General features: G+C 36.6%; 1 protein-coding gene across 1 annotated transcript; it reads right to left on the bottom strand.

Moving 5' to 3' along the window:
* Positions 1–4433: 4433 nt before the first annotated feature.
* Positions 4434–5399, bottom strand: LOC145046494 (uncharacterized). Its single transcript, XM_078994779.1, has 3 exons — positions 5312–5399; positions 4986–5242; positions 4434–4940 (listed from the first exon to the last, which is right to left on the bottom strand). The coding sequence occupies exons 1-3, from the start codon at positions 5397–5399 to the stop codon at positions 4434–4436; spliced, it is 852 nt and encodes a 283-aa protein (XP_078850905.1).
* Positions 5400–23232: the final 17833 nt, after the last annotated feature.

Raw genomic sequence — 23232 nt, 5'->3', positions numbered from 1 at the left:
GGAAGTTTGACGAATCATCGAGGTCCGAAAAGAAGAGTAAATTCTCAAAATCTAGTTCGAGAGGAGGAGGATCAGAAGTGAAGTGGTGTGACAAGTGTAAGAAGAAGCACTTTGGGAAGTGTGACAGAAGGGTCACTTGTTTCAAGTGCGAAAAGCCTGGGCACTATGCAACGAATGCACGTTGACTAAGAAGGTATGTTATGTGTGCAACGAGGAGGGGCACATTTCAAAGGATTTCCCGAATAAGAAGGAGGTAGGAAGACCCAACATTCCATCGAAACCGAAGGCAAGAGCCTTCCAGATGATGCTTGAGGCTGCGAAGGAGGCAGCAGACGTCGCTTCAGGTACCTTTCTTGTAAATGGTTTGCATGCAAATATACTATTTGATTCCAGAGCCAACTACTCCTTTGTGTTGCATAAATTTGGTGGGAAATTAGCATTGCCTATAGAAAAACTTGATGATGCCCTAATTGTGGAAGTTGCCAGTGGCAAATTCATATCAGTTAGTGACCGTATTAGGAACATCGTCATCGACCTAAACGGAAATGAATTCCACGAAGAGCTATTACTCATAGAGTTAAATGGTTTCGACATCGTGTTGGGTATGGATTGGATTAGTTCCAACGATGCCAATATATTATGTTGAAAGAAGATAATAAGGGTAAACCCACCCGAAAAGGAATCATTTATGGTGTACAGGGACAAACACAGAGTGAATTCTGGAATCATCTCCCTGATGAAAGCCAGGAAATGTTTATCCAAAGGATGTGCATCATACTTGGCATTCGTAATCGATGCTAAGAAAGAAAAGAAACAGGTGCAGAATATACCGGTTGTATGTGATTATCCGGAAGTCTTTCCCGAAGATCCTCCCGGATTACCACTAGATAGACAAGTACAGTTTCAAATAGACTTGTTACCAGGTACGACCCCAATAGCAAAAGCACCTTACCGATTAGCACCGATGGAGATAAAGGAGCTTATGACGCAACTTCAAGAGTTGTTGGACAACGGTTTCATTCGACCTAGTTCATCACCCTGGGGAGCCCCGGTGTTATTCGTGAAGAAAAAGGACGGAAGTATGACAATGTGTATAGACTATCGAGAGCTGAATAAGGCAACGGTGAAGAACAAGTATCCCTTACCGAGGATTAATGACTTATTCGATCAGTTGCAAGGTTCAAGCTACTTCTCGAAGATAGATCTTAGGTCAGGATATCATCAGCTGAGAGTGCGAGATCAGGATATTGAGAAGATTGCATTTAGAACGAGATATGGACACTACGAGTTCTTGGTTATGTCGTTTGGACTAACCAATGATCCAGCAGCATTCATGGATTTGATGAATAGGGTTTGTAAACCATTCCTCGATAAATCCGTGATAGTGTTCATCGACAACATTCTGATCTACTCAAAAAGCCAAGAGGATCATGGCAAGCACCTACGGGAAGTGTTGGAAGTGTTAAAGAAGGAGAAGCTTTACGCCAAGTTCTCCAAATGCGACTTTTGGATACGAGAAGTCCAGTTCTTGGGTCACGTGGTTAACCAAGAAGGGATAATGGTTGACCCCGCAAAGATCGAGGTTGTGATGAAGTGGGAACGTCCGAAAAGTCCCACGGAAATCCGAAGCTTTCTAGGATTAGCCAGATATTACCGACGATTTATCCAAGGCTTTTCTTCGATAGCCTCTCCATTAACAGCTTTGACCCACAAAGGAGCTACATATATGTGGAATGAGAAGCATGAAGAAGCATTCGAGAAGCTGAAAAATAAGTTATGTGAAGCACCAATACTTTCTCTACCCGATAGAGTTGAAGACTTCGCGGTATACAGTGACGCATATGGAGTTGGGTTGGGTTGTGTTCTGACCCAAAGAGAAATGGTGATAGCATACGCATCTCGACAATTGAAAGAGCACGAAAAGAAATATCCCACTCATGATCTGGAGTTGGCAGCGGTAGTATTTTTCTTAAAGATATGGATGCATTACCTCTACGGCACGAAGTGCAAGCTTTTCACTGATCATAAGAGTCTTCAGTATCTCTTTAATCAGAAAGAATTAAACATGAGGCAACGATGATGGTTAGAACTACTCAAGGACTATGATTATAAGATACTTTACCACCCCGGTAAAGCAAATGTTGTTACTGATGCTCTCAGTCGGAAAGTCAACCTTGAAACGAAAAGGCCAAGAGTGTTGAGAATTGAAGTCATCTCGATGATTCTGAAAAGTATCAGGAAAGCCCAAGAAGAAGCTTTAGAGAAGAATGACCGAAAGGAAGAACGTTTGGGCAAAACGTTAGTGTTCGGTACAAACAGTCGAGGACTGAAGGTATTCCAAGATCGGATTTGGGTACCTAAGACGGGAGAAATAAGAGATCTTCTGATGGAAGAAGCACACAACACCATGTACTCAATTCATCCTGGTAGCACTAAAATGTATAGGGACCTAAAACCCTACTACTGGTAGCCGACGATGAAGCTCGATGTTGCGAAGTATGTGGCCGAGTGTGTAACATGTGCGAGAGTCAAGGCACAACATCAAAAACCGTATGGGAGTTTGGAACCTTTGCCTGTACCCATGGGTAAATGGGAGGACATCACCATGGATTTTGTGACCAAACTGCCCAAGACAAAGAGCGGTCACGACATGATTTGGGTGGTCGTGGATCGTTTCACCAAGAGTGCACACTTTAAAGCAACCAACGAGAAATGGTCTATGGATAAGCTCGCAAATGCTTACGTGAAGGAAATTGTATGACTTCACGGTGTTCCTCTTATGATTGTATCAGATCATGATAGCCGTTTCACATCGAGGTTTTGGAGGAGTCTACAAGAGGAGTTGGGTACAAAGTTGTGTTTGAGTACTGCTTACCATCCGCAAACTGATGGTCAGAGCGAAAGAATGATTCAAACATTGGAAGATATGCTTAGAGCATGTACTCTTGAGTTCCAAGGGAATTGGGACGAGCACTTACCTCTGGTAGAATTTTCCTACAACAACAGTTTCCACTCGAGCATCAAGATGGCACCTTATCAAGCCTTTTATGGGCCTCGAGATAGTCCATGAGACTGCGGAGAAGTTGAAAGTGATCAGAGAAAGAATGTTAGCAACTCAAGATCGTCAAAAGAGCTATGCTGACAAGAAAAGACGACCGATGACCTTCGAAGTTGGGGATTCGGTTCTTCTTAAAGTCTCATCGTGGAAGGTACTTATACGATTCGGGAAACGAGTAAAGTTGAGTCCAAGGTTTATTGGACCGTTCAAAGTTCTTCATAAGATTGGGAACCATGCTTGCAAGCTGGAATTGCTCGAAGAACTCGATGGTATACATAACACCTTCCATGTGTGTTATCTGAGGAAATTCACGGGAGAAGTTCCCGACATAATTCCAATCTCAGAGTTAAGGATGGATGAGAATACAAGGTTAATCGAAGAGCCTAAGGCAATTGTTGACCGTAAGACTAAGAAGTTACGACGCAAGATGGTCGACTTAGTTCTAGTCCGATGGAAACATTCAAATGAGCCAAATCTCACTTGGGAAACAGAGAGTGACATGATGAGTCACTATTCATATTTGTTTGGTGATACATGATTCCGGGACGAAATCATCCTAAGGGGGAGAGAATTGTAATGTCCGAGTTTTAGGGCTAAGAATTTTTGACAATGTAATAGTCTAGTTCAACTATTGTAACTCTTTTTGAAGTAATAAAGATGAAATATTTGAGTATTATGTGAAATTATGTGTATTTATGTGCTTATTATTTAATTATAAATGTATAATTAATAAAGAATAAAAATAAGCGTCAGAATTAAAGTATGAGATAAGTCTGATATCTTTATATAAAGTTGTAGTAGTCGAAACAAGGATTCCAGAGATATAAAGAACGCCGAAATCCGAGTTATAACGAAAAAGTTATGACCCGTTGAGGTTTCGCGATGGAACCGACACGATACTGGGAAGCGTAAATAGTGAATTTACGATAGAGTGAGATTTAGCCTTAGCGATCTAAACGAAAGTCGTAGAATACGTTAAACCAAGAGATTCCATAAAACGAACGCCCAAATTAGGGTTAGGAAACCCTAATCTCGAAATCTATAGCCTCTTAGGGTTTATTGGCTATAAACCCTAGTTTATCAAGTTCATACATTTGAATATACTAATTGAAAACAAGTAAACCAATGGCTCTGATACCACTGATGGGTTTTATATAAACAATCCTATGTGTACATGCAACCCTAGCTTTGGATCGATGTTTTCACTATTAGATATACAACATTATGAACACAAGAATAAAACCCTAATGTACAATGCTATTTTCAAAATTCACATATAAGGTTAGATCACATACCTCTTGTTGTTATATTGTAATAACAACTCAAATCTCCAAAAGATGATGTAACAACTTAACATTACACTTGACCATACGAACTACTCTTGACCATGACCCTCATTAGCCCCTCCACCCTCCTGTTGACCTACACCTTGACCTTTACATGTCCTTTTGTTGTGACCTTTTTGTTTGCATTTACCACAAGTGACACTCCCAAATTTCCTACTAAGCTTCTCCACTTCTTTGGATCCTTGAGTTTGACTTTGACTTGCTATCACACTTTCAATTTGACTGGACTTTTCCTTTTGGCTCATTCTCTCCTCCATGGACTCTCTTCTTTTCTTCTTTGGCCTACCATGCATTTTGTGGTATGGAGGTGGGATAATTCTAGTAGGATAATCACTTTTAGGCCACATTGCCCTACCTTTTAAAGGTTCAACTTTAAATTCATATACAGCCTTCCAAGTATCCAGTAAATAAACTTTGTGTACCCAAGTGTACAGCTCCCCTACAATTTCCCCATTGTCTGTTAACTCACTCCAAGTGGCTATGGCATGCTTGCAAGGGATTCCTGTCAACTCCCACTTCCTACACGTGCATGTCATCTGGTTAATTTCCACAACATGTTAATCATTCCATGGTCCAACTACCTGATAATTTCCACCACCATTCCACCTTGTAATATACTTAGCTGCTTGTTGCTCATTCTTCTTTAACAATTTGGTTGTAGTAGGTGTGAGAGGACCTTGACATTTCCTTTTCTCTTTAACCACATTGCAGATCCTCTTCATTAGATATTCCCTTATAAATTCCAAGCATGTAATGATTGGCTTGTCCCTTCCTTTCTCCAACTTACCATTCAGAACTTCACACATGTTATTTAGAAGCACATCTGAGATGGCCCTACCTACACAATTAAAATCATTAGCCAATAAAAAATAGTTGCATATGAAGTAATAAGATAAATTTTATTTACCTGTAAAATGGCTTCTTTCCCAATGCATTGGTGGTATTTGATTCAACCAATCATGTGCAGCCCTGTCATACTCAGCTAACTCCTTCATTGTAGATTGAACTCTTGAACTGTGGTTGTTGTTGCACACCTCCAAATAAACTCCTTGTACTCCCTAGCTTTCCACTATTTCCTCATGTTTTCATGGATGTGTCTTAAACAATACCTCTGCTCTGCATTTGGAAATAATTGTGCTATGGCAGGTATCACACCCTAAAAGTAAATATAAGATTGAATCAATACATGTTAATTATAATATTGTAAAGGCGTTATGCATAAATAAAGAATTACCTTTTGCATGTCACTGATAAATGTGAAGTTAGAATTAGACCCCATCTCCAAATCATCCCCTAGACAATCCAAGAACCATTTCCAACTTGTAGTATTTTCATATTCTACTATGGCATATGCAAGTCTAAGCTTACAGGAATTAATATTTGCCCATGATAATAGCCTTTCATAAAGGCACCATCTAGACCAAGAAGGTCCCTCATACCAACTTTAAACCCCAACTTCAGTGGGCCTAAACATATGTAAATTCTCTTAAACTGTCTAGTGGCCAAGGTCGAGTTAGGCTCACTTACAACATCTATCTTCACTGTGGTGTTTGCATTGGTGTACTGTAATTCGAGTACATAATCTCTAAGCAAGTCATACTGCTTTGAGTAGTCCCCAACAACATTCTTTGTAGCCCTTACCTTAGCCCTAAACATCTTATGCATTGAAATCCCCACTAAGTATGGCTGCTAAAAGTCTTCTTGTAAGGCTCGAATTGGAACTTTGGGGTTTGATTGAACTTGTCTACTAATATGTTTTGCAAGAAAAGTGTTGTGCAAGCTCAGATTTTCCTTAATTGAAGGCAAGTGTGCTTCAGACTGTACCTTTTCACATACCAATTCCCAACTTTCGAAGACCTAGATGCATATAAGTGCCAAGTACAAGTAGTAGCTTGTGAATTTACTACTTTGCCCTTGCCTTTATTTACTTTATCTGCCCCACGTAACACATAGGACCCACTTGCACCACTTGTCCCACCATCCACATGTGGCCCACTAACATTGGTACCAGGCACAACTCCTTTGCAGTATGCCCTTAGTCTTTTTGCATCATTCTTTTTAAAAGCAAGATTCCTCCTTGTTTCAAGTGCATGCTCATCCACTTTATTCTTAAGATTGTTCTTTGACTTCCACATCTGTCCCACATAAAAACTAGATTTATGCACCTCACCATGTGAACATCCTTTTTCCTTACCCCAATTGTTTTAATAAAACCCTCCTGTTCTTTTCAGTATCAGAGTCTTCTCCTAATGACTCCCATTCATCACAATCAATTACTTCAAGGTCTTCTTCTTCGTCTGTTTCTTGTTCGTCTTCTACATCATTGTTAAACCCAAACCCATAATACTTCACACCTTCATCAATGTTCATTCTAAAGTCACTCATGTCAACATCAATGTCATCAACCTCATTGTCTATGTCTACTATAACATCACTATCATCATCACTGTAATCATCTTCACCCTTTTCTGAATTGAACTCGTCTGATTGACCATCAAATAAACCCCTATTATCTTGATCAAATTCTTGATATTCAATACCAAGGTAGATTGTTGTAAGGTCTGTTATGTTGTTGTTTTCACTATCATGCAACCCTTCAAATGGATCAAAGTCTACATTCAACATTTCAATTAAACCCATTGGTACATGCACAGTTGTTGCATCAAGCTCATGTTCTTGTTGTACTTCCTTGTCTTGATTATCTCTTGTCACGCTTGATGGTGCTTCCTTGTCTTGATCAACCCTGATTTCACTTATTGGTGCTTCCTTGTCTTGATTATCCTTGATTTCACTTGATGGTGCTTCATTGTCTTGATTATCCCCTGTTTCAGTTTCCATGTATAACCTCTTAGAACATGACCTAGTACCCTCTTTTGGCTTCCAATTTCTTGTTCTCCTCATTTCTGGCGAAACTGATTTTGATTCACCTCCATAAATCACAAATGGTAATGATGAACTACAACTTTCATGTTGGGATCATGAACTATTTTTTGTTTTCTTTGTTTTGGTTCAATTGCCACTTCATCTTCTTGATTTAGTTGTTCAATGACAACACCTTACTCTTATTTGGTGACATGAAGTATGTAACCAAGTTGGTTGTGTCATGCTCAATATACACCTGGATCACCTTGTTAGCTCCAGTATATTTAGCTAGGTTACACACATCTTGATCATTACCTAGAGCTCTAAGGCCAAAAATCAAGTCTTCATTGGGAATCCTGAAGTGATAATATATTACTGGGGGAACCACGTATCCTAGTTCTAGCATCATAGCGTCGAGTTCATGCACTGAAAACTCGTCTATATCAACTAAGTCAATATACGTAACTTTCCCCTTAACATATCTTACATTTGGAAAAGGTGTGAACTTCCCACCATGACGAAGTTCAATCGTGAACAAATGGGGATGATCGACTATCCCAAACAACAAAAAATACAAAATGTAGTTAGCATATTGTGTGAAATTTCAAAAAAAAATTAAGTTTAAAAAGCTATAATAACATTCACCATACAACTCAAGTGCATCAAACCCCATCGTCAAAGGACGTATAGTCCACAGTGAGTGCACCATTTTTTCCTTCTACCTACTGGAGTGCAGTTCAGCTAAAGAAAAGATTCGGGGTGGAAATTGTTGACTTAGAGTTCGAACATCAATGGAAATTGAACGAGGAAGAAGCTTGAGTGTCTGATCTTTTTAAGCATCGTTAAATGCGCGGTAATAGATGAACATTCCCCCCATAAATGAAAGGACAAAAATACCCTCGCGTGCATGGCACGTGGAGAAGAAAACGGAATGCCTCTAACGGCAGTTCGATGCGGGGACCAAATCTACAGCTCAAACATAAAAAAATGACGTTTTTTGCTAGCAAACTTTTTTTGGATCTTATGCACAGAAATTGGCAAACCACATGGACCATTTTTGCAATTTTGTCTTTTGAATCTATGGGTTATGAGTTGGCTAAGGAATGTAGTTCTCTCATTTGGTTTATGAGAGATAGGGAAGGAGACTAAGGGTATGTTTGGGTTATTTTTTTATTTTAAAAATGATTTTTAAGAAAAGTGTTTATTAGCCTATGATTTTTAAAAAAAAAAAACTGATTTTAAAAATTGTTTAGATAAGAAAACCTGTTTTTCCAAGAATAAAATGATCAAAAATCTAAAAAACTAGGATTTTCCAGTTTTGTGAAAGCTTTAATTTTTTCTATCAAAAAAAACTTTTTTTAAAAACACTTTTTAAATACACAAATATATTTTTAACTTATTAGCTTTTTAAAAAGCTAAAAAACTAATAATTTTTTTAAAAAGCTATCTCAAACTGTTACTAAAAATGGATCATAAAGAATGATTAATTTTATATGTATCCATAATCGTGTATCCGCCTATGAATAGATGAGTGAATGTCATATGATTTGACAATTTCTAGATACATATAATAACACTTTAAAAATTGGTTGAGAAATTTCTTTGATTTTCAATTAAAAATACTGAAATAAATATTAAAAAAAATAAAAGAAACACATTAAAAGAGCAAAATAGTTTTTAAGAATTTGAGAACTAAATCTACATATAAAAAAATCATATTTTGAACCAAATTTACGGTTTACTTTTTAAAAAACATTAACAGTTACCTTAACTTATATAACACAATTTCAAAAATAAATATCAAATAGAAAACTTTTTTTTCCCAAAAATACAAACATTAACTATAATTAGGGATCTACATGCAATTTATTCAAAACAAAATAATTGTAGAAAATATCTTTATTATTATTTTTTTTACCTTTTATGGTTCAAAATATTTTTTTTCAATGGCTTATAGTAGACTTCTAAGCATATTACCTCTGTCTCCAATGAATTTGTTGGTAACAAGCTACCAACATAATACGATTCATTTGCATAGTACTTATTGTTCACTGTATAAAATCAATGCTAAACGATAAAAGTGGAAAATAAAAAAAAGATACAAATAAGTTTGAATGGTGAAGAAGAAAATAATAATCAAAATTAATTTAAAAAATGTACAAAACACTTATTTATGCAATGGAAACTATGTTTGAATGGTGAAGAGGAATATAATATTCTTTTATCAGTTATGTTTTGTTTTTATTTTGTTTCTTTAACAATTGGAAATACAGAAAAAATAGTAAGATTTTAAAAAATAAACAATTATATAAGACTGAAAGCTAATTTTGGATTTTTAATCAAACAACTCCATTAATTTTATGTTTAAAATTTAGACAAAATTGCAAAAATGATATTTATGGTATGTATTTTTTTGGGGTTTTAATCTAAACTTCGACCTTTTTAGATTTGTGGTCTTTTTGACCATGTTTGCTTGTGATATTGGTCACTAAAAAAAAAAAAAAAAAAAAAGAAGATAAAATTGCAAAAATGGTCCCTATGGTATGAATTTTTTGGGAGGTTTAGTCCAAACCCCGACTTTTTTGGATTAGTGGTCATTTTGAGCAAATTTCTTTGCGAATTTAGTCCCTAGGGAAACTGAAATTACTGCAATGCCCTTCTGATTTATTTTTTTATGTTTTTTTCTATTCAATTTAAATGAAAAAATAATTAATTAATTAATTTTGGGCCCACACACACTCTCTCTTTCTCTCTCACACACACAAAAAAAACCACGTATCTTCTTCTCCCCACCTCACCTATAACTCAAAGCCATTAAAAATCAAATTAGTAAAAAGGATGATACGAGAGTAACAAAAATGGTGGTGTGTTGCGGTTTATCAAAAAAGAGAAAAGTTTTGGGGCTTGATTCGTTTTTTTTATTGATAGAGCTAAAGGGGGAGATGGAGGATCTATGTCTCCAGGTGACGAATGAAAGTACAGAGGATCTATGTCTCCAGGTGACGAATGTAAGTATAGAGGGTTCTTGATGAGTGATTTCAGAAGGAGGCGGTGAGAGGGGATGTAAGTTGAAGATGAAGAGCAAGATTACGACATCGGAGAGGTTCGTTGATTTGGACCTGGAAGAAGAGAAAGATACGAGAAGTGAGAGAGAAGAAAATATAAAAACATCACTCCTCCATTACTAGCAGCTGCTTGACAACCTCTCCGATAAGATCTTAAAAGGTTTTCTGGTGATCTACTATGGTTGATTCATGGGTAAAAGGATAAATCAAGATGTAACTGTTATGTGTTCAAGAACTTATCATAACCTAAATCACAAATCGAAGTTGCAGGTGGTGGTTCCAGTGTCGTAGATGCTGGTGGTTGTTGCAGTGGAGGCCGATGACAACTATGATCGGAGGTGTTGATTGTGGTACAAAGGTGAAATCGATTCCTCCATTTTTTTGCTTAAATTCATTTGATCTAAATTGTAGGTGGGTAATTATGGGAATATGCTTATATAAGTTTTAAAACCTGCAAAAAATGTACAACTGAGTGAATATGCAACAGATGTATTCGGAAGGAATGGGAGTGGATTTGGTTCATGAAGCACACCAAGCGATGAGAAAACCATCCAATAGAGCGATTCCAAATTCAAATGGGTTTACATACTATTTTCATGTTATTCACTGTGTGTGTATGTGTTTCAAGTTTTCAGTGTGTGTATTGGACCCAATCAAGTGTGTGTATCGAATCGATCAAGTTTGTTCGTGAATGGAGATACCAATATCTGATCAATTTTGTTGATACATACTTGCAGATATAATTTTGATTTGGGTGTTTTTCAATCGCAAACACTACCTATCACCCTCATAGATCCACCGCTCCACCCCAACTGCCTTTTCATTTACATTATGATTTTATTTTGAAAATCTAGTTTTCTCTAGGTTATTGAAGATTGATTGAGCATTGAAGAAAAGATAAATGGGAATCCATGGTTGCAGGTGGGTATACGAGAGAGAGAGAGGGAGGTGGGTCCTCTATTATTTTTTAATTGTTAAAATAAATATTAAATTTTAAAAAAATGAAAGGAAAATGAAAAATAAATACCCCAAGGGTATTCTAGTCATTTCAATTTTCGGAGGGACTATTTTCACATACAAACTAGTTCAAAAGAACCACAAAGCCAAAAAATTCGTAGTTTGGACTAACACCCCAAAAAAATGCATACCACAGGAACCATTTTTGCAGTTTTGTCAAAACTAAAATACCCTTTCTGATATATTTTTTGTATTTTTTCTATTTAATTTAAAGGAAAAAGAAAATAAATAACTAATTTGCTCTCTCTCTCTCTCTCTCTCTCTCTCTCTCTCTCTCTCTCTCGGGATAAGAACATACTTCTTTCTTCTTTGATCGTAACAAAGAAAAAAAACACTATTTTGAAGAAAAACCCTAAACCACTCTAGACCACCATCGCCACACACTGCTTCTGGAGCCCTTGAACCAAATCGCCGCCACAATTTCAGCCTCCACCGCCAGAGCACGTTCCGAATCCTACCCCCACGGATCGATTCCTCAAAAGTTCATCATCAACAGATTCATCACCATTGTCATGGTTACGATGTGGATTCGTTATCCTCCCCTAAAAAAGAAGTTCGATTAGAAGAGAATAAGGGGATGGCAAGCCCTTTGCATTTTGATTCCTTATAGTTGTGATTCTTTGCGTTTTCGATTGAAGAAGGATATGGGTACTTACAGATCTGGACAACTAAGAAGTGAGTGAAACAAGGTTGAAGATGAAAGGAAACAAGAGATGGGTCAATGAAGATGATTATGGATTTTGGATTTTGGAAAACAGGTGTGAAGATGAAAGCTCAAACTCGATTTCTTATTTACCAATCGGAGGTTGCATTTACGAGATCAAAACAAAACAAAACAAAACAAAACAAAACAAGAAATAAAAAAAATAAAAAAAAAAAAAAGACTTGAAAACCAAAATCCCAAGTGCTTCAATGGGTTTGTACCTTTGTTTCTTAACTTTCCTCTGAATAATCGAACCCAAAAGAATGATGAAAAGAAGGTGGAGGAGAAAAGAGATTAATTTCAATAGAGATGACGATCTTAATTCCCCACAGAGAAGAGATATATGTACTGGCAGGGGCGGAATACAAGCAAGAAAACTAGAGGGGCCGGAATCAAAATTTTGAAACAAAAGTATATAACCAAGTTTTATTCATACGAAATTATGGCATATCAAAGATTTAAAACAGAAAAAACAATATAAAAGATTGTTAAATCGTTTATCATGGTGGAACTTGGCAATCTTGTTCATTTTTAAAGTATTGTAGAATTATGTCTAGACTAATGGATGTATACAGAATTTAATTATTTTCATATCATAATAATAAAATGTATATACAAATTCTAAATAATATTTTAGCATTTCCATTTACATTGTTCTAATAAATCAACAAATAATAATTCATAAACATATGAATTTTATATGTAAATGGATTCTACGGTGAATAATAAAGTTTAACTAATAATTAAAACTAAAGAGAATAAAAGATATATCTTATTTCATTAAGTATTACCTATCTGCTTTATAGGATCTAATCATAAGAATTAGGTGGTGTTTTCTTCTTTTCTTTTATCTTATTTAGTTATTTATGTTGAGTGTTGTATGAATAGTGAGAGAAAAGAAATAAATATAGATAAAAAAGAGAGACAAAGAGACACTTGGAAGGAGAACGATGGAGAATACCCTTGAGATGGAAATCGGTAGACGGCTGAGCACACAAGCGCATGACGGAGGTCAAGTCTCAATAGTCCAGGTTCTGGTGACCAGCGAAGAGGAAAAATAGCATATGGTATGAAGGCGGTGAACAATCCGGTGGTCGGAAAATAGTACAATACGGCGTTGTCCTTCTAGTGAGTTGTGAGATGACTTTTTCCGGTGGCCGTTATATATTTATATTTGTGGTTTTAATTTACACTTTTTAGTTTCCCTAAAAGCTTGAGTTAATATATTGTTTCCTTATTTACAGATTGCTAAAGAAATTTGCTTTTGATTTGTTAGTAATCTTCCAAAAAAATTTTACCGGTTATTTATTTTTTTAGTTAATATCTAACTTGCATAAATTTCATACAAAATATGTAAACAATAATTTGAACACCGTGGGGGCAAACCTGTGATTCTTGTATATTTTTTTTAACTTATCATATATATATATATATATATATATATATATATATATATATATATATATATATATATATATATATATATATATATATATATATATATATATATATATATATATACAGTTTATTAAGAGAGCAACAAGCGGGGAGGCCTTGGCCCCCTGACCCCTAAAGAGGATCCGCCACTGCGTATTGGTTCTTGAATTAAAAAAATGTGATATAGATATAGGAGGTGGAGTAAAGAGGTAAGAAGAAAGATTGAGTTATGAGATTGAAGAAAATGATGGTGGTGGTATACGTTTTAGGATGTGATGACATATAGAGAGAGAGAGAGATGTGGAGCCGGTTTTATATTTAATAATAATAATAATTTTAAAAAGTGAAAGAAAAATGAAAATTAATTTCATTAAAGGTATAATAGTCTTTTTAGTTTAGATATGGACCAAAATTGCATGTAAACATGGTCAAAAGGACCACGAATCCAAAACAGTCGAAGTTTTGTCTAAAACCCTAACAAAATATATACCACAGGCATCATTTTTGCAATTTTGTCTAAAATTTATAAGCACTAACCAACAATAAGAATGAAACATAATGCTTTTAAACAAAATATATTTTCCTTGCTTCTCATCACTAAAAACCTCTTCATTTCTGAAATTTTGTATCACCCAAATAGCAATCAAAACTATAATTTCCAATCAAGATTTTTGAACTAAGGACAACTTCACCGTATCAATTCAACTATTCAAATAAGTCATTATCTCACTTGTAGAAATAATATAGCCGAAAGCCCCACTAAAGACTGAATCGAAATCAAAATTTCAAAGAAAAATGTAACATTAATACATAGAACTTTCAAACGAAAAGTGAATTGGACTTTTTGTGTACAAAACCCAATCATGCATATGATAAAAATATTGCAAAAAAAAATGTGACTTTAAAAATTGATAAAAAAATGATTTTGTTGCATCCATTTTAGAAGGAAAAAAAAAATGTAACTTTAGTGCATTACCGAATGATTAGCCGAAAAAGAAATAGCCATTATATATAAGCAATTGAACATATTAGTGCATTAAGATTAAGATTTCAATGCTTTAGTTTTTTTTTAAACGGTAAATACAAATATATATCAAAAGGCTTCTAATTCAGTGGTATCCGATATTGCATTTTATCCTTGAGATCGATGATCAAGTCTCACTTCCTTATTTCGGTCCTTACACTTTAAAATGCTATCTGTAACACCTAATTGCTCAAACACCTACTAATCCTATTTCTAAATCTATATTGTTTTTATCATTAGACTTGAACTTTAGATCATTGGAGGGAAATACACATTTTCAATACACCTGATACAATTTAGCAACAAGCCTTTTTGTGCGCTGGTTAACTATCCCTAATCCTTAATTGCTTATCTCCTATTAGATTTTTCTACTTTAGTCTCAAATTGTTTCTCGTAACCAAAATTTCAAAAAACAACTACATGGCAAACCATGTCCTCAATGATTCGTAATTTATACATTCACCCCCTAAATAATGAACACTATAAAGGTTTCCTTTTAAACCTGTCGATCGGGCTTTATTTTTATTTGCGTTTTAGTCCAACAGTAACCAAACAAAAATAAATTGTAATTTTCTAATTGATTTTTTTTTTTTTTGTGAGAGTGAGACATAATGTTGTTGCTGCTTCGTACCATTGATTGAAAATCCTTACCGACAACAATGAAGGAGAAGATTAGAAAGATGATGCAAAGACAGGACGATGGAACACCATTAATAAGAGGGAGACGGAGTGAAAGAGATAGAATGAGACTATGAGAGCTCCATTAATGTCGAAGCGCAAAAACTTATCCAGGATTATACACCTTAAATTATCAAGAAAATTTATTATGATTACTTTGTATCGTTAACGTTTAGTCATAAAATTGAGAAATTGTTTTAAAAGATTTTTGTTACATTTCAATTTTTTAGTGTCAAGAGAAAAACATGAGAAAAAAGAGAAAAAAGCAAAAAGATTATGGAAATTTGTTCACAAATTCTTCGGTTTCACGATAGGAGAAGAAAATGACAAGTTTGCTAGCGTATATTATTTATATTGTGTATTGTATATTTCGGCTAATATTTTTTCCGTTTTGTATAGCTCTTTTATACAAATATAATATTGAATAAATTACACGAACGCGATAGGTTGGTGGTGGTAATTTATGTATTTGGTCCCTAGCTTTATTTTTTTTATTACTTGGATCGTCCATTTGGTTTGGTTTTATTGTGTTGGTCTCTGAACGACTTAGGGCTTGTTTGATATTAGGTTGTCTGACCAATCATCAATTTTAGCTCACTCGCTCCGGTCAACTCATTTTCTAAACCCACTAATCGTCTCAATCCATCTATATATTTGATTCGACCAGTGAAATATTATTGATTCGGTCCTTGAAGAAAATAAAGTTGGTTAAGACAAATACCTCCATTGCCCTTTCTCTCTTTCTCACGTCAATAACTCTTCCTCTCCTTCCTCCTTCCTGCTTCCACATAACGACTTCAAGATATTCATCTTGCCAGAAAAGTTTGCCGCCTTCGCATCAAGCGCAACCGACCTCCTCCTAGCCGGCACCGGTAAGTTCTGTAATTATTTTTCTAAAATTGGTGAAGATTAGATGATGCTTTTGGTGAAGATTAGATGATTGATGTTTTTGATCGATTCATGAAATTTTCCTCTTTAATTGATTCATGAAATAGTTTCAGTTGTACCTTACATTGAGAAGAATACACTTTAGAATTACATTTGCTTTTACATCTCCTTTAATCACTAATGTTTTGTTCCGCTCAAAGCTCATTGGTGGTTCATTGCACTGTTTCTGTTACAATTTCTATTCACCCATGCCCCATTTAATATATCTGATCTGACTTCTCAAGTTAGTGTTTCGTAACTTTGAAATTGTTCCCGTAGTTTGTTTAATGGTGTAGCCGGCGGTTTGTTCCTTCCAAATGTCTCCGATGTGTTTTCTTTCTTCTCCCGATACCTTCAAAGCTCATGAATTTTATTGGTCTTCTGAGGGGTTATACATATCTTTCGTATCCTGGGTTGTTGCATCCTTGTTAGTGTTATCTTTATTTTCAATTATTGTGTAGTTGTGTTTGTAGCTATTTTTTCCTTATTTCCATGTTTTTTAATCTACATTCTATCCAGCACAACTGATTTTCTTTTAATAAAAGTTCTTGTTGTTCAAAAAAAATTATATACAAGTTGTACCACACTTTTGTTCTAGATATACAAGTTGTACCTCATGTTGAAAAGTAATCAAAGAAACAATAGGTATGTAAGAATTTAAACAGTTGAAAGCCCTCAATTTTGTAAGCCCTCAAGTTTCTATCGTGATGATTCTTCGTTTGTAGATCTAGTTTCTTCGCATATTTTGGTCCATAAGAAATGTTTGGTTGGTGATAAAGGTTGCAACTTTATTACTCTCCTAAGTCCCATGAACAATATATCTTGTAGATCTAGACTTTTGTTGGGGTTCTTAACCTTGCATGATCATTGGTCACTTTTAGCTCATTTTGACCAAAAATTGATTCTAGACATGGATTGGACATTCATATCTATAAAGCACCAACCTTTTTTCTAGATCCGGTATTGGAAACTCTTATAGAGTTGTTGGGTTAAGGACTTTTCAAAATAAGGGATCAATGGGTAAGTCCTTGTGGTATTTTGCTTTATTTGGACCTAGGGTTTGAGATATTGTTCTCTTTGAGTATCCTAATGGATAAAGTTGAAAACTTTATCCATATAGGCCATAGAATGGACCCGAATTGAGCTTTGGATCTCTTAGGATCAAAGAAAACGGCTTAACTCATTAAGTTGTTAGAAACTCAGTGCCCACAGCGTAGCCATAGGTCGCCACATCGTGGTGACTGGGAAATGTCAAACTGTATTGTTGTACTAGGGCCACAACACAGTAATGGATGGCCACGACGTTGCGGTTGGCTAAGGTCAACATTGACGGTTAAATTTTTTACTGGAGTTGGTTTGGGTAAAACTCCTAGTTTTTTTAAGAGTAGTTAAGGGTTTACCTTGTGTAATGGTATAGGTGGTGCATAGCATCGATATTTCTGGTAGTAAGAGCAATAGAAAACTAAGTATCAACTAAGAGGTGAGTCTCTTCACTGTACTCGTGGGTCGAAGGCAATAATGCTGGAACACCCGATTATGTTTGTAGGATGATAGTGGTGTTTGTGGCACTTGCTGATATGCTTTCATGTGCTCGTTGTGTTTTGCACTCTTGGACGTGTATGTATGTTTTATATATTTTTTGGGGGGTGGGGCCCGTTATGCCGTGGGTGGGGCACGTATGCAATTTGGGTTGCGTTATGTTATGGGCGGGGCCTGTATGTAACTGGGGAGGGTACCGTTATGCCGCCTGTATGCAACTTAGGTGAGGCCCGTTATGCTATAGGCGGGGCCCATATGCAACTTGGGTGGGGTCCATTAGGATGTGGGTGGGGCTCGTATGCACTTTGGGCGGAGCTCGTTAAGCTGTAGGCAGGGCCCATATGCAATTCGGGTGGGGCTCGTTTATATGTATGTGGTATTATGGCGAACTCGGTAAGCTTTGTGCTTACGGTTTTGTGATTTGATGTTTTTCGCTACCTTTGGTTCGAAACGGAAGGGTCCTGACATGATCGCACAACATCCACCATTGTTCTGTATCTTATCATTTCGTTTGGTACTCTAATGAATTTTGATATATTTTCCTTACCCGTGATTTGAGTATTTGCAATGAACGAATGGTTGTTTTTGGTTGATTTAAGAAAATTTTTGCTTAGTATTTTGGGACGTTACAAGTTGGTAACATAGCCTTGGTTTAAGGGATTCGAGCACACTCTCAAGTGTGTCTAAACTCAAACTGAGGAATTGGTAAAAAAAAAATAACTTTTTATAAAAATAATTCTACAAAGAAAAGGGTGTGATGCATGCAATTGGTCGAGCTCAACTAAGCATTTCCCAAAATACCCATACATGTGTTATGCTATAGATTGATATAAGTATATGAGGATTGCATGTTAGATTATGGATAAGGATCTGTGTACGATTGCATGATAGAATGCTAGGAGAGTTGCCTTTATATTCTTGTTGAGTTAGCTTGTAGAACTTCATGTTAGTATGGATTTTGGATGTTGGATAAAATGACCTGATTAGGTGATGCACTGGATTGGACTACTCAATGCTTGAATGTTTCTTTCTTTGTGCTTTTAGAGACCCCGATGATGTCAACTAACTATTAAACAAATACTTTAAATTACATGTTGTGTGGATTATATAATTTTAGACTGTTGGATTCAAACCTATTGCATAGCTCTTGTTTGAGTCCAACCGTTGTTGAGTGGACCTAGTAGTCGAAGAATTATCTAGTGCTGGTGACATGTAGTTGTATTCGTAAGGTAGTTGGAAAGTATTAGAGGGAGTATCTTCTGCAGCTTATGGTTGAGAGTGGTGAGGAGGGAACCCTCAGAAAGCCTAGGAGATGTTTTAGCACATATGGAGCTCTATAGTGCAAGTGAAGTAATTGATGGTAGGGAAGCGATTTGGAGGATTTGTGGTGATCCTTGAGAAAAGTATAGATAGGTGTGGAAGGTAGTATTGGGCACGTTCTACTGAAAGCACAAGATTTATACATCAGGTAAGGAAAGTTACGATGATTTTGAAGAACTTTGGGAATGTGAACCTCTTCGTGTGTATACTAATATTTTATTTGTTGTGCTTCAGCAAAGTGATGACATGTGGTGAGCTGGAGGTTCGGGATTTGGTTCCGATTCGAGCACTGGCATCGAACCAATTGATGAGGGGTTATACGAGTTCATCGCATCTGAGATTATGCGAGGTATCCTTGAGGTGATCACGGTGATGATTGAGATGATCAAAGAGGGGATCATTGAGATGGTGGAGGAGTACTTTCAGGCCTTTAAAGCTGAGATGTCTGTCGGGCAGTACGGAACCCATACCTTCACATTCAAGGATTTCTAAGAATGTGGGACACTAGAGTTCTTTGCAGTGAAGGACCCCATTTCCGCCAAGTGGTAGATAGAAGACATGGAGTACGCTCAGATGATGAGCTTTTGCCCTGAGGGGTTGAAGGTGAGGTTTATTGTAGGATGTTTGAGGGAGTGAGCTTGGGATTGGTGGGAAGAGGTTGGATATGCATCAGGAGAAGCAGCCACTGATGCCATGACGTGGCCTGACTTTATGACCCGATTTTGATCAGATTTTGAACTGGTTGTTGAGGTGCAACAGTTGGCTAGGGAACTCCAGGACCTATGCCAGATGACCAAGACTGTAGTGAAGATCTTCACCAAGCTTCGGGAGAGAGCCTTATTGGCACCCTAATATGATGTGAATGAGGAGATGAAGAACACCCGGTACCATGACATGCTAAGAGCGTACATTAGGGAGTTTGTTAGTTTTTCCTCTTGTCAGACATTAGAGGACATGATAGATATAGCCCGACAGTGGGAAATTGATATGGAGCACCTAGGGAAGAGGAAGGAAGAGTAAGTGCACACATCTAGGGGTTTAGCGAAGAAGCCCAAGACCTTTGATTCGAGACTGAGGGACCAGCAGGGCTAAGGCCATTACGATAGGATGCACGGTGGGTTTTACATGGTGGGTGGTTCGGGCTGCTATTAGTGCGACAAGACTGGTCACTATAGCAGAGATTCCACTACCATCACTACCCCAGTTACGAATTTGATTTGCTTTCATTGCAATCAGAGGGGCCACAAGAAGGCTGATTGTTCAAGTTTGGCTGCATGAGCGGTTACGGTACCCACTTCAGTGAATTGAGGATCACAGATTGCCAGAAGGAAAAAGTGACAGCCCTTGTGGTGAAGAGCAAGGCTTTTCAACTAACGGCTAAGGAGGCGCGTGCGAATCCTAACGTGGTTACGGGTATGTTTTTCATTTATTATACATTTTCATTATTTTTTATGCTTATGTTTCATGTTGTAACGTTTAAGGACATTCTTAGTGAGTAGATTACTTGCTCTGGTTTTTTCGATTTGGGTGCTACTCGATCTTTTCTGTCTCTTTCACTTAGCAAGAGGTTTGATGATGGTCCCAGTGAGACAGAGTGCCCTTTGGAGGTTGGTATTACCAATGATCATCTAGTGAGAGTATCGAGGTTTCATTGGGGTTGTACTCTTGAGTTGTTTCGAGTGTGGAATCCAATCGATTTGGTTCCTATTCCTTTGTGCAAGAGAAAAGTCATCATGGGGATGGATTGTTTGATCACTAATGGGGAAATGATTCACTATGAAGACTAGTCAGTGCAAGTTCGAACCCTAAGTGGGGGAGAACTTGTTATACAGGTAAGCGTACTTAACGTGGACCAACTGTCTGTTCAGCTACGATAGTTAGGAGGTATCTTGAGCAGGGTTGTTCTGGTTTTATGGATTATGTGTTGGATACACGAGAGGAGGGAAAAAAGATAGTTGATGATGTACCAGTTGTCCAGGAGTATCCTAATGTATTCCTTGGGGAATTTCCTGGATTGCCTCCGGTGAGGCAAGTCGAGTTTTTAGATTGATTTGGTACCAAGTGCAACTTTAATAGCCAAGGCGCCCTATTGGTTAGCACAACCTGAGATATAGGAGTTGGCTACATAGTTGCAAGATCTGTTAGAAGGGGTTTATCCAGCCGATTAGTTCACCTTAGGGAGCACCGATTTTGTTTGTGATGAAGAAAGATTGTTCTCACATGATGTGTATCGACTATTGGGGGTTGAACAAGTTAATGGTGAAGAAGCGTTATCCACTTCCGAGGATCAATGACTTGTTCGACCAGCCTCAGGGTGCATCTTGGTTTCCAAGACCGATTTTATAACATGAAAAGTGACCTCATGCAATCTGAAGTATGGTCCGAAGCAGAAGATATCCAAGATGCATCATAGAGATAGAATGTTTCTAAGTCTGTAACGTGCATTTATTGTTCAAGGTACTATTTTGTTGTGTTCTTAATTTTTTGATAGTAAAATACATGGGACAAGATCAACAGAAGAGGTTGTGTCAATCTCTTGATCTTTAGATGTCTTTTAGTCTATGCAGTTTATCGGAATTTTTTTATTATCAATCCTTGTCTATTTAAGGAGTTGTAACCTTAATGTTAAGCACGCATGAGTGCAACATTCACCTTTCTCATCAATATCAAGAATCATTTAGTCAACCATTCTCTCTAAACATTCTTATTGTCCTTGAATCTCTTTACGTTGTTCATACATATTATTTATTCACTTTGAGCACTTTGTTGAACTTCTTAATTCCGAGACAAGACTGGTTTACAAGAATTGATTGGACCTTTATTATTTGCCTGCATTGATATTAAGTTAATTCAAGGTTTGAGTTTTCAAGGCTTGTCCATGCAGATCTTTGCTTTCATAATTGGTATCAGAGCCTAAGTGGTTGTCCTTTGAATCCATTAGAACATATTATAGTTGATTGTAGATTACCTTGATATCTCAATCATTTCTATGTTCAGGATAAAATCTCTTCTATAAACCACTTTAGTTCTAATATCTTATCTTCAATGGCTGCTTCTAATCAATCTTAACAAATGCATTTGATGGAAATAGCAAATAGTATAGGTTGCTCAACGTGTGCCCTATTGCTAATTGTTGAAGAGTATGATCACTGGAAAGTTAGAATGGAGATATTTTTGCTTGGTGAGGAAAAAGGTGAATAAATATGGAGGTCAGTAAAAAAAGGTCCTCATGTTACCGTAAGAAAAATGGTTAGAGATAATGTTTCCACCCTTATTGGTCAAGATAAGTCACGACCTGCACCACTAACTGCATTTGACATTGAGAAGTTTCATTCATATCAAATCGATTTCTCAGAAATGGTGTTTGGTGTTCCTGCTTCTCTCTTTGAGTGCATAAAGTTGTAAAAATCTACAAATAGATTTAGGATACACTTCAAGATTTGTTTGAAGGTTCAGATACCATGAAGAATAAGCATTTAACATCTGTTGTAAATGACTTTGACACCTTCACTACCACTCATGGTGAATATGTAGCCTCTGCATCAAATCAGTATAGGATCATGGTGAACAACATGATCACATATGGAGTAGTCTGAACTCCTCTCGAGTATAATCTCAAGTTCATCAACACACTTGGAAAAGTATGTGGAAATGTCAAGTCAAGTATTCAGAATAATAGGTCTCTAAGAAAACTGAAGCTATGTTAGTCATTTGACGAACTATAAGGTCATCAATACAACATTGCTCAAACGTTGAAAGAACTCTTAGGAGGTCCAATTGCCTTAGTAAGCTCGGTAAATCCATTGAATAAAACCTTGATCCAGATTATGTTGATTCCGAACTTCATTTCCAACATGAGTTTGCACTTCTATCCATGAAGTACAGATGCCTATGGAATCCTAGTCAAAAACATCTTCAAGACTGATTTCAAGTTCCTCATCAAAGAAATCCTCGACCCTACTCTATGCCCACTGAAAATCCACCTCATACCAACCCAAATTTTCGAATAATTATTCGGAACCTCGGGAAGTTCCAAATTTAGTCAAACCCAAGGTTATATGTCACAAATGTGGTCTCAAAAAACACTATGCTAAGGGATGCTTGGCTAAAACTCCTCAATAACCAAAAGTGAAAGATTCTGCCTACTATGCTCGTCGAGCACAAGAACTTGCAGAAAGTCAAAAAGCATTTGTCACTACAATTTCAAGAAACGTTGATGGGTATTCGTCATCAGGGGACAAATGTGATGAAAAGTA

Source organism: Lactuca saligna, chromosome 5 (genome assembly GCF_052625555.1).
Source record: "Lactuca saligna cultivar CGN05327 chromosome 5, ASM5262555v1, whole genome shotgun sequence".
Classification (NCBI taxonomy): domain Eukaryota; kingdom Viridiplantae; phylum Streptophyta; class Magnoliopsida; order Asterales; family Asteraceae; genus Lactuca; species Lactuca saligna.
Note: the sequence above shows the minus strand (reverse complement) of the source record. Positions and strands in the feature narration are given on the sequence as shown.

Coding starts and splice junctions, on each gene's coding strand:
- LOC145046494 (XM_078994779.1), bottom strand. CDS start 5,399: ATGAAGGAGTTAGCTGAGTATGACAGGGCTGCACATGATTGGTTGAAT. Junction 5,243..5,311: donor GGAAAGAAGCCATTTTACAG/GTAAATAAAATT, acceptor TTAATTGTGTAG/GTAGGGCCATCTCAGATGTG. Junction 4,941..4,985: donor ATGGTGGTGGAAATTATCAG/GTAGTTGGACCA, acceptor GAAATTAACCAG/ATGACATGCACGTGTAGGAA.